The sequence below is a fragment of the Diorhabda carinulata genome, chromosome 2 (genome assembly GCF_026250575.1).
Source record: "Diorhabda carinulata isolate Delta chromosome 2, icDioCari1.1, whole genome shotgun sequence".
NCBI lineage: Eukaryota > Metazoa > Arthropoda > Insecta > Coleoptera > Chrysomelidae > Diorhabda > Diorhabda carinulata.
This window is the reverse complement of record NC_079461.1, coordinates 4,513,363-4,525,643: the sequence shown is the minus strand read 5'-3', so window position 1 is coordinate 4,525,643 and position 12,281 is coordinate 4,513,363. Positions and strand designations below refer to the sequence as shown.

Here is a 12,281-nt window from a genome sequence, read left to right as displayed (position 1 = left end):
TGTGTAAAATAAGCAGCACTGTTGATATTGATCGAATTTATTACTGCCTATTTATAGTTTTTATAATACAAGGTGTTGCAGTTGCAGAATGCAATTTGTGAAGGCGCCTGCTTCCCCCACTTTTGAACCATCTTTGACCCTTGGCTAAATCATAAATTAGAGGTGGTTCTAACAGTTATTCAGTGATTGTTTTCAATTATTTTCCATAAAAAATTAACCATACTAAAATACATACATTTTCTAGTATCAAGATTGTAGTTTTAATTATTTGAAATGAAACAATTAATCGTATTTTGATTCTCAAAGTCAACCTTCCCAAACTTCGATTTTTGCATCTTATAATTCCAAAAAGAATTATTTTTTGATAAAAATTATGAAGAATATGATTATCTATAGCACTTGACATAAATATTTTTGTTTATAACCGTTTATGAGATGCTGATTCAATAATTGAGAAATTACCTCATTCATTGGAACAAATACCAAAAATATTGAAATTCTAGCAAGTTAAATATATTTCCAATGATCAAATCAAGCTTTGGAAATCACGTGATTCAATATGGCGTTTGTGGGCAAACAATTTTTAGGTGTCTATTAAAGTTATGAACGTGTTTGTATTTATTTACAGTTGTTGAGCTGCTATTTCTTTCCATTTTTCATGTTTGTTTGTTTAACAAACACCAAAAATACTTGTATTTTAACACGCAGGCTCAATATATTTCTAATTATAAAATCAAGCTTTGAAAGTGACGTTATTCAATATGGCGTTTGTGGGCAAATAATATTAAAGTGTGCATTAAGATTATGAACGTATTTGTATTTATTCAGAGTTGCTGAATTGACATTTCTTTCCGTTTTTCATAGTTGTTTCTTTAATCAATCAATTTTGAAGCTTATATAGTGAAAACTTCTTATTTTGCTTTGAAAAATGAGAAAATACGTAGGTGGTAGGATGAAACAGTGTCTTTCCAATGAAAACGTTACTTTAATATGTTAAAATGAATCTGTTTTTGCCTTTATTTCTCTACAATCGTTTACTACCAAGGTATTTTTTCAAGTTTGGCAAAAGAAAGTAATCGAAGGGAACTAGATTTGGTAAATATGGTGGATGAGGCAATAAATCGCAATGCAGATCGGCTAATTTTTCTGTAATAGTAGTGAATAAGAAGGCGGTTTTCGACATCAATAAAAGTTTGATCATAGCTTTATTGTCTGAAAAAAATTGTTTTTGCTTCATTGTTATTGTGTTTCAGAATGATTTTCACATAAATTTTACACGGTTTCTTTGTTTTTGTACGTGAAAAATACTTAATATTTCAAATTAATCGTTCTCCATAAAAAATATTTTTTTAAATGAGTTTAGGCAATCTGAGAAAACAGGTGGGGTTAACTCCTTTTCATTGGATGAAAAAAGCTTTAGTCAGATTCCTGCTCATTTTTCACCAGTATTCAATATACTTGCTTTTACATTAAACACAACATTGCTCAGTCGAAAAAACCCCAATGAAGCCAGATTTACGAGAGGATGTTTCGAACTTCCTTGAGTAGTAACTCTTTAAGAAGCCTTTTTGCAGGGAAACTGAGATAATTAAGTCTAAAATCCAAAAAATAACTTTTCAAACCACACAAAAACTTCATTTATAATAGCATCAACTAATTTTGACATTATTAGATTTGACTTATCTGTCAAAGTCATCTGTCAAAGTTATTTTGACAGTAGGCATCAAAAATATGGCGGAATAATATAATTACCGTAGTCGATCGTCTGTCAAATCGCCTCCTATTTTTTTAAACAAATCTCGTCTGTATTATTTAGAAGCCGAAATGCAAATATTTATGACTAAATAAAATTTGAGAAAAAAACTAGACTTCAATAATAAAACAATCACAATGTACTATACGCAAAAACTTTAAACAGTCTTATACATATAATCAATTATTATACTGTGCATTCGATGAAGTTCGGGTTCCAATATTAGAACGAAATACCAAAAACTTTAAGGTATAGTTAAGATATTTCCATTTCCATTATGGAAAGTATCGCGAAAGAATTGCGCAGTCTAGTATTACTATGTCTATGGTTTGCATATATTGGTAATTTGTAGACAGTCGTTGGTATGCTTGATAACAAAAAGTGAGGTTAAGGTACGCTATAAGTAAGTGACATTTCATTATTCACGTTTGATATCAGCATTTTATATATTTTGTATAAACACATTACACTTATTTTTCTCCAGTACTTAAAAATGGTTTTTCAAGCTATTAAAATTATAGTAGAAAGGGTTTTTAGTGAAAGTGAGAATGGTAAGACGAAACAAATGCTTATGGGAGCGTCAGCTGGTTTCGTTACGGGAATGCTATCGGTGAGAATAGGGAAAACTGCAGCTCTGGCACTAGGGGGTGGAATAATTCTTCTGCAAATAGCGAACGATAAAAATTACATAACAGTTCATTGGGACAAAGTTAATAGAAAAGTAGACGAAGTCGTCGGTAGTGTCGAGGAAGAAATCGTTAAAAAACGCAGTTCCTGCACAGATAAAATCAAAATTTTTACGAGAAACAATACGGCTCTCACTTCGTTCTTTATCGGTGGCTTTTTAGTCGGTCTGGCGTCTTGAATGATATGCAATAAAACTATGTTAATATAATTGAGGTTTGTTTTATTTAGATAGCACCTTACAACAGGTTATTATGCCCTGGGATCGGAGTATAGAGTAGGAAAAGATAAATCGTTGTGGAAGTTATTATGTCGTCGTGCTTAACACCTTCGTCGACATCCAGAAGGTTGTAATATTGAATACTCGCCACATAGTGCGCAAGTTTAGTATGTGAACCGAGCCTTATCCTTCTGATACTTTGTATCCCGCTCTAAGCTGAGTAGTGCATAAGTCTTTCGCATAATAATATTATTAGGTTAACACAATTTGGCAGCGTTGAGTTGTTTTGCGCATACGCTTATAATTCATCCCGCGATTACAGCGCCGACCTGCTGCTCACAGAGTGAGATAACTCAGCGCCCCGCTATCCTAGTTCAAAGACCTGTATGTAAGACCGAGATATTGCGCTAAAGTTTTACAAGAACACGAAAAAAAGGTAGTACTAATTTAGGAACAAAAAATGTTACCAATTTGGTTGCAGTTTTAATTCCACGTGAATTAGTAAACGATAAACCAGTTTATGCAACCATCGCGCAATAAGTCGTGAGACTAACTAAGAAAAATACATTTTTTTGCCAAAAATCGATTTTATCCATCGATGTAATCTCCTTAAAGAGCAATACAATCATTCCAACGCTTCTCTAACTTTTCGATGCCGTGCTTGTAGAAGGATTTGTCTTTTGCGGCTTCAGTTTCAACAATTGCTTCTTCATTTGAGCTTAATTTTTAATCAGCAAATAGCCAGTAGTCACTGGGGGCTAGATCTGGACTATACGGTGGATGAGGGAGCAATTCGAAGTGTAATTCTTCAATTTAACTATCGACTTGTGAATCGGTGCATTGTCTTAGTGAAACAGTGATTTTTGCATTCAAACGATCCAGCAACTCTATGTAGCATTCATTATTGATTGTCACTTTCTTTTGGAGTTAGTCGATGAACAAAATTCCTTGCGTATCCCAAAATACTGAAGCCATTACCTTCCAGGTTGATTGTTGTGCCTTTGGATGCTGTAGTCCATTCAGATAATGACCGTTTTGATTTCGGAGTGAAGTGATGGATCCATGTTTTATCCATTGTCACATATCGATGTAAAAAATCTGATTTATTACGAGTAAACATGACCAACTCTGCTCTGAATCATCAACACGTCGTTGTTTTTGATCGACTGTGAGTAAATGCGATACCAACTTTGAAAAAAGCTTTTCCAATTGCAATTTAGGATTAGATATAACCAATTTGCGGACTTTTTTGATATTTTCTGGTGTAACGACCTCAATCGGACGTTCAGAAGTCCAACGACCACGTTTAAATTCAGTAAACCAATAAGAAATGGTTCTTTTCGATAGAGCACTTTTGAAACCATTGCTGAGTTTGTACAATATTTGATTCATCAAGAAGCAATTATAAAATCATTGTTTTGACAATAACGAGAGTAGCCTCACTTAAATGGCTGTCACTTTTTTCGGAAATAGCATGAAATTTGACACATAGTCTTTTGAAAGTTGGTACTTCATAAACGTCATACGGATTTGACAATAGCAGCGCCATCTGTGTGTCAGTCACACGACTTATTGAGTGATGTTATATTAAAACGTGTCATGTAACATGCCAAAAAAGACGTGGAATACGGTTGCAGGATTATTTTAATGAAAAACGTGATGTCGTATTAGAAATTGCCTAATTTGTGACTCCTTTACTTTGTGAAAGAGTCTTGAATAAACATTGAAAATGCTTTTCGATTGTTTTTGAGTCACAAGAATATAGAACCAAACATGATCGTACGACGTTAAATTTTCTAAATGTTTCTCCATTTCCTTGGCCTGGTTTAAGGTTCAAACACTACAGGTATTATCAAGGTCATAGACGTCAAGAACGTCAAACTCTGTCTCAAGTTCCGTTATATGTTAGTAGTAGTAGGGAGATCTCATCTCTAGTTTCGATATAACTCGGCATTTTAGTAGAATTTAAAATTTTTCAATTATGATCTAGTTTTGAATTGATTTACGTGCCTACGGGTATCAAGGTTATAATAGTTCATAGAAATTATATGACAGGGAGCGGATTTAAAATTATATACAATTACTGATCAATTTGTAGATAAATCTCTCGAAATGTTACTAATAAAATTTAAAATTTTCTTGCATAATATGAAAAAACAAATGAAATTAACAACATTAATTGATTAAGAAGCCAAATTATTATCAGATAGAGTATTTTCGATATATTAATAAGGTTAATATCTGGATAATCTTGGAAAGGCCTAGGAAACGCCGTTTTATTCATTTTCTAATAGTTCAAAAGAAATAATAATGAAAAATTACTTCCTCTAACTTCAAACGTTAAAAATAGTCGTTCAACAGCTGATCTACGTCAAAATGGCGACCGTTGGATGAACAATCGATTTTTTCATATATACCCGTATTAACTGTCCCTTTTCTCCCACTAACGAGAGTTGTTTTGTATTGTTTTTTTTTTATTTTATGGTGCTGAGACACAATATATACCTTTTAGATTTGTCTCAGTGGAACTAATACAGCTGAAACTTATTATTTTTGCAGTGTTTTTAGTTTGTGTGCTGTGCTTGAATTAGGGGAGTTTTTGTTTGACACTAAATTCTACAGTTGCGTACCGGGAGGGAATTTCGTACTTTTTCAAGTAGCATTTCCCTTAAGAAGCTATTCCTCAATCAAGCTGCAAATAATGAGGTCAACATTCCAACAAATAACTTTACAAACCACACAGAAATTCACGGCGCAAACATTTCTTTAACCCACACCGGCCATTTTTAAATGAGCATCAGCTGATTTTGACAATTCGTTAGATTACTCAATTAATATTTGAACCAAAAGTTCCAATGTTATAAAATGACTGAGGTAATGTCGAATGTCAAATCTGCGCGTGGAAAATGGCCATCATTTCAATCCAAACATTAAGAATAAAACCGTACAAACAGAATTCCTCAAACTGCTTGATACCAAAGCGACACCCCCAATCACGAAGATGTTCAATAGAATATAAGATTCCGGAAGAAAATAAGTCTTGTGGAGCATCTTTCTCAAAATAATCTACAAGAGAATTCACAAAATATATCTTAACTAGTCCGAGTTTTTAAATGCTGTTGGTATGAAACAAGCATTGCTTTCAGTACAGGTTCTGATCGAAGACGGAGAGACGTAAATTACGATGTCATAACGAAAAGTCATAAATCGAATGAAGCATGAAAAAATGATGGAGGTCGTTGAAAATTGATCAAATTGACAGCTGACCCGAACCTTTTGTTTTATATAGATTCAAAGTTGGTAACCATGTTCATGTTCATTTTTAATTTAGTTAAGTTGGCGACAGGCCAACGTGCTCCATTTTGTAATCTCAAGAATTGTTAAGTATTGAGCAACAATCCGACGATTGTTAATAGAAACAAGTATCGTCAAACGATTCAAAAGGTGATTTTGAAACTCTGTTTAATAAACTGAACATTTTGTCACCATTTCTCAACAGAAGAACCGAAATGCACTGAAAATGACAACAGAGATACTTGAAGAAACAGGAATCAACACTCAGAACCTGAGAATAATTGGAAACCACAAAGTAAAAATAATGAGTTAAGGCGGTTTTCCAACGCTTCCATGGTTCCAAAATCTTTTAGAAGAATAGAAAACGATTTGGATTGTTTTAGAAGAAACAGAAAAGAATTCGAATTTATTCGAACTATTTTTCAACGGTGGGGTAAATTTATACACACTTTCTTCCACCTACTTAATTTATTTAAACTAAATTTAACCACCACTTACAATAATAAACTAACTCTCGCTACTAAACAAGCTCGAATATACATCCGAAAGGAATTTCTAGAATTCTAGAAGGAAAACAAACAAATAAATGAAAATACCTTCCTAAAAATCAAATAAAAAAAAACAATGTTAACATATCGTCCGATTTTGCCAAATTTTAGACTTCCATTATAACCGGACGGGACCGGCTTCATCGTCAATGTCGTGGACGATTTCTTAACAATACCTTGGTGCTATTATAGCTATAACTAGCTATAACTAAGCTATAACTAGAATAGCACCAGCAACCAGGAAATAAGGGCATGTATCGAAAAGATAACATCCATCCAACCAGATAAGTGTCTTCCTCAAGTGCCACAGCCTCTCTTTTAAAATGAAGATCAGAATGCTGTGGTGCTATGTCTTCTCTTTCCTGTTTTATAGAGTTAGAGATTAATAACAATGAAAATCGCAAAACTACAATATTTTGACCATATGATGCGACACAAATCCAGATATGCGTCCTGCACGGCAAAATATTTGGAAAAAGACGTCCAGAATTAAGTTGAACATTCTGTCTTAGAATAAAACGTTCCCTCAACTATTGCATTGGTGTTTAGAGTATAAAACTTGCCGTTATCATGGCCATTAGCTTGTAAAATCCTTCATTGTAACCTTGGAACCGTTTGAATTGCATATTTAAAAGTTTTTATCTCAACAAATTACTTGTAATAATTTAACTAAATTATCGTTAATGGTAATAAATACTAGATCTTCGCAAATTATTTATCATAACGTTTACTTAAGTATACATTTATTTTTGATGTTAACGATCGCATTAGCATTTAAATAATTATCGGTATAATCTATAAACCAAATGTTGATTTATTAGAACGAGTATGAGAAGGTAACAACCTTTAACATTCATATTATTTCAAATGGTATCGATGTATTTCAATACGAGGAAGTAAATTAAAAGATGATTACTATTTAACGATAAAATTCAATTCCCGAATTTTCAAATTTTAAAAGGTTTTCCTATAAGAGGTGTTATTTTGAACAGCCCGGTATTTCGGTAAATGTCACTTTTCAAGCTGTCATTTTTTGACATTTGACAAGTAGAAACTACGCCATTAATGAAAATGGAACGATACACGCTTCACCAACGCATTGAAATTATTAAAATTCACTATAAAAATCGACGTGAAGCACCTTCTCGGACCGCAATACAGAAATTGGTGGAAAAATTTGAGCTGTTGGGACAAGTTAGTGATGTGAAGAATAAAACCCGTGCACATCGCTCAAGAACAACTGAGAATATTGCTGCTGTAGCCCAAAGTGTTGAAGAAAACCCAGGTTTGTCCATTCCTCGTCGTTCTTTGGAATTAGCCATTCCACAAACGTCATTACACCGTTTTTTGCATAAAGACTTGCGTCTTAAGGCCTATAAAGTTCAGTTAACAAAAGAACTCAAGCCGGCCGATCATCAACAATGTCGTGTCTTTGCTGATTAGGTCCTTGAATTGCATGAAAATGATCCGGAATTTCATCGAAAAATCATCTTAAGTGATGAGGCCAATTTCCACCTTGGTGGTTACGTCAATAAACAAAATTGTCGAATTTGGGGCTCGGAAAACCCAAGAGTTAATGTTGAAAATCCTCTCCATCCTCAACGCGTGACTGTTTGGTGCGGTTTATGGTCTGGCGGTGTCATTGGACCTTACTTTTTCGAAAATGAGGCTGGAGCAACAGTTACGGTGAATGGATTGCGCTATCGAGAGATGATTAATGATTTTTTATGGCCGGAATTGGATGGTATTGGTTTGGACAACGTTTACTTTCGACAAGACGGCGCTACGTGCCACACAAGCAACGAAACCATCGATCTTTTACGGGAAAAATTTCCGGACCGTGTTATCTCTCGAAGAGGTGATCACAATTGGCCACCGAGATCTTGCGACTTTTTCCTTTGGGGCCACGTGAAGGATAAGGTCTACGCCAACAGTCCAGCATCGATTCAAGAAGACCTCAAAGATGGAATTCGTGAGGCTATCGAGGACATAGGGCAGCCGCTTTGCAATTTGGTTACGGAAAATTTCATGAAAAGGATATGGTCCTGTAAGCGCAGTCGTGGCGGCCATTTGGCTGATGTTGTGTTGTAATGAAATAAATATCCGATCAATTATCTCAAAAAATGGCATTTTTCTTTGAATATCAAAATAACACCTCTTATTGGAAAACCCCTTATAAATAACAGATTTCGTAAGCTTCAGTAGAGAATTATGGGTATCAATTAGTAGCTAAAATAAATTAGCTACAGGGAAAAAATTATAACAAAATTATAGACAAAGTCGTAGTTTATATAAAATTTTCAATTTCGGCAACGAATTTTGCGCATTTTCAGGCGATTTTCATAAACTTAATGTTGTTCGAAATAGATTTTCTTCAGCAATACAAAATATATATATTCTAAGCAATTTAATAAACAATGTGATTGCTAGAGGGCGTTGTTTCATATATTTTGAATATTGTGATTTCTGTTAAAAAAATTAAGTAGGTAAACTAAATTAACATTAAATCAAAGCAAAAACCTTTTGTAGATATCTTTTTTCTATCCCGAGATATCTTAAGAAATGTGTAAACGGCGACAATTTATTTTCGATCGTCTATTAGGCCGGTTCATCCAAAATTACAAAGGATCTAGCCGGTTAAGCATATGAAAATTGTACTCGCGTCTGATGAAGGATTTTCACCTTGTTTTCATTGATTTTCTTGTTTTTTCTTTCATCTAAAATAACCTATAGTAAGGGAATAATGGGGGTGTCAACTCTTAACGAAAATTTTTTTTTCATCAGCGTTTTCTTATTAGGAACGTGGAAATGAAACACCAAAGTAAACTAACTTTTATATATTTCAATTAATCAATATTTCTATCAACGTCACTTTGAATACTGAATTTTGAATCCTATGAATTTAATTTTTAAAAGAATTTATACAACTTGAAGTTACCACTAATCTCAATTAATTATTTCTCTAACGATGAATACATAAGTAATAGAAAGCTCGGTAAATATATTAAAGTTAGTCCACTTTGGTGTTTCATTGCCACGTTCCCAATAACTTTTCTTTAAGTCTTTATAAAAATATATTTTGTAAAGTCGAAAATGTCAATTTTTCAAGAATCTCTTAAAAACAGAAGAGACCTTAATTCAAGAAGCAATTAAATAATAAATAAAGGATTTCTACTATTTGCCTCTGAAATAATTTTGAAATTCAATATTTCGCCGTTTTTCAAAGGAGTAAACAACTACTTTCCTGGCTAATGTCTCGACGAATATTGAATTACAAGTCGACTTTTGAAGTTATTACGTATCATCAGAGAAGTTTAACAGTTCTCCTGGAAGGTAGTATTAGATTTAGACACGATTTCAAAAGCATCCACCATTTATTAGAGTCAAGTCGAATAAAAGGCGAAGGCGCCGCATTTGGGATTCTTTCAGTTATTAATGCATTTATCAAATACCCACACACAGGAAAACATAAATTTTCAAGACACAGGAAAGTTAGGATAGAAATCGCTAGAATTTGTCCGAAAGACCGTGAAAAAATATACAGGGTGTTACGCTGTAGTCGTAAATTCTGTTATAAAACAACCCTTGTTCATTTTAACGATGTAAAATAGGATTAATCTATTCTACAGGATGTTCCGGGACTTTAAAAATTCGAAAATTTGTAGATGACGTGAAAATAATGCTGTGACATTAAAAAAAATTCTCATAGGACCCCTCGTTTCTGAGATATTTTCGTTTGAATTTGCGAAACTTATATTTGAGTATATTTTCTAAAATATACATTATGTCGACAATCTGTAACCCTTAAAGGGACAACCTGTACAATCTAAAAATATCAAAAATGAATTTTTCAATCGATTTTTCATTTCTTTGTTTAACTCGATTAAATATATGGTTTAGGAGATATTTATTTTAGTTTTATTTGATAAGTTGTAGGTTAACCAACTAAATTTTCAATTTTTTCCTTATGTAAGTAACACGATGTTCGACAGTATGCAGTTCAATTAGATTAGATTGTATTTTAATACCTCCTGTAAGTATTTTCAATAAATAATTACAATTTATGATAATTTTCTTCAGAATGTTTCTTTATGGCAAACGGTTCCCTCGGCACGTATTACGATTTAAAAATCTACATATCTCCCAAACCATGAAAATCGATTGAAAAATTAATTTTTTCTACTTTTAGATTGTACAGGTTGTCCCTGTAAAAGTTATGGAGTTAACCATTGGGCAGGAACCGCCCCTGGCCTTCAGATAGTTATGTAGAGTTATTTATTCAGTCAAATAAACTACATCGATATACGTAATCATCTTTTATGTGTAAAAAACTTTTGATATGCATGCCGAATTCATCCACAAATAATCAATAGTTTTTTTAGGGTGACTGGGGTACAAATAACCCCAGTCTGTCGGTTATGCTATACCGAAAAAGTGTGGCAGTTAAGGGTTAATTATAATAAGTTTTTATTATATCACACCATCATTTTCACGTCAAAACTCTCAGCCAAATACTTTGCATCAAGTCCAGGAGCACCTCGTATATCAAAAACTTTCGTAACAACTCGTAGAATTAGAATTTTCATTTGATTTTTGATAATATCTAAGTTATTTCATTATGAAAAACCTTGAACGAGTTACAAAGGTACGTCTCTGATAATGAACAAACGAAAATAATTTAAACGAGGAAACCAAATCGTTTTTAATACCGAAGACACTCCTCCGCCATGGCATTTATTTTAATTGGCAATCACGAAGCGAACAGGAGGGATATGATCGATTGGTCACCTAAAATAATGTCGAGGTTCTTCATTACATGAATTCGATCAAATTTAGTTTCATTTTGCTCTAGATTCCTTATATATGTTTAAACTACTTATTTTACATTATTTTCTAAGCTTTGCTTCGTTATTTGTTCGTGAATAAATCCGCAATAACTGTCTGTGTCTCATAAATCACGTGGAGACATTTTTCAAGATCATTCTTTGAGCATCTAAGAAAACGTTGCACTCGACGTACATGAAATTCAGTTGGAATACATATAAAGAAGCAGAGGCGAATCAAGGAATCAGAGCCGCAATTTAACTTCATATGTGTTGAACAGCAATTTTCTGGTGAAAATGAATAACAAAATGAACACGAATGATTCAATATTAGGTGTGTGACGTGCAAGCAGCAGAAATGAAGTTTAACGCAGAGTCTTTAGATCAAATGAAAAAAGAAACAATAAGAAAAGACGTGAATGGAGCCGTTTTGGCGCTGAACGACTGTCGCTAGAATCTTTTACGGTGGTCGTATGTTTTTGAGAAGTCAATCAATGAGAAAAGACTGAATATAATCGTTAAACATCAACATATTTCGTTTTGAGATCACGCGCAACAAGGTTTCTTTATTTCCCGATGATAATTATCCCACAACAAGGTTAGCAAACATTTTTATTTCGGTAACCTAACCTAACCTAACCTAACTTAACCTATTGTAGCTTTGTTTCTAGAACCATAATACAAATAAAGGATTTTAATTTGCGGGTTTTAATTTCTTAGCCAAGTAGCTGATATTTTAGAGAAATACTTTACTGGATCCATTGATTAGGAGCCCGCTATAATCAATTATAAAAACGTCGATTTGGATTTGGAAGTTTTCCATATACAGGGTGTTTCTATATTCTACCGACAACGCTCTACCACAGAGAAACCTCAATAAATGATTCATTTTGATATAGGAATACCCTTACGGGGCCTGGTTGCTGAATTCTAGCTATTAGATCTTTTTCAGATACGAT

At 33.4% G+C, this 12,281-nt stretch overlaps 1 protein-coding gene across 1 annotated transcript; it reads left to right on the top strand.

The window, feature by feature from the left end:
- Positions 1 to 2,146: 2,146 nt before the first annotated feature.
- LOC130903893 (FUN14 domain-containing protein 1-like) lies at positions 2,147 to 2,648 on the top strand. The gene has a single exon (XM_057816257.1). The coding sequence runs from the start codon at positions 2,247 to 2,249 to the stop codon at positions 2,616 to 2,618; it is 372 nt and encodes a 123-aa protein (XP_057672240.1). The 5' UTR covers positions 2,147 to 2,246; the 3' UTR covers positions 2,619 to 2,648.
- Positions 2,649 to 12,281: the final 9,633 nt, after the last annotated feature.

Excerpts from the sequence above, each read along its gene's own strand:
- LOC130903893 (XM_057816257.1), top strand. The coding sequence starts at position 2,247 with ATGGTTTTTCAAGCTATTAAAATTATAGTAGAAAGGGTTTTTAGTGAA.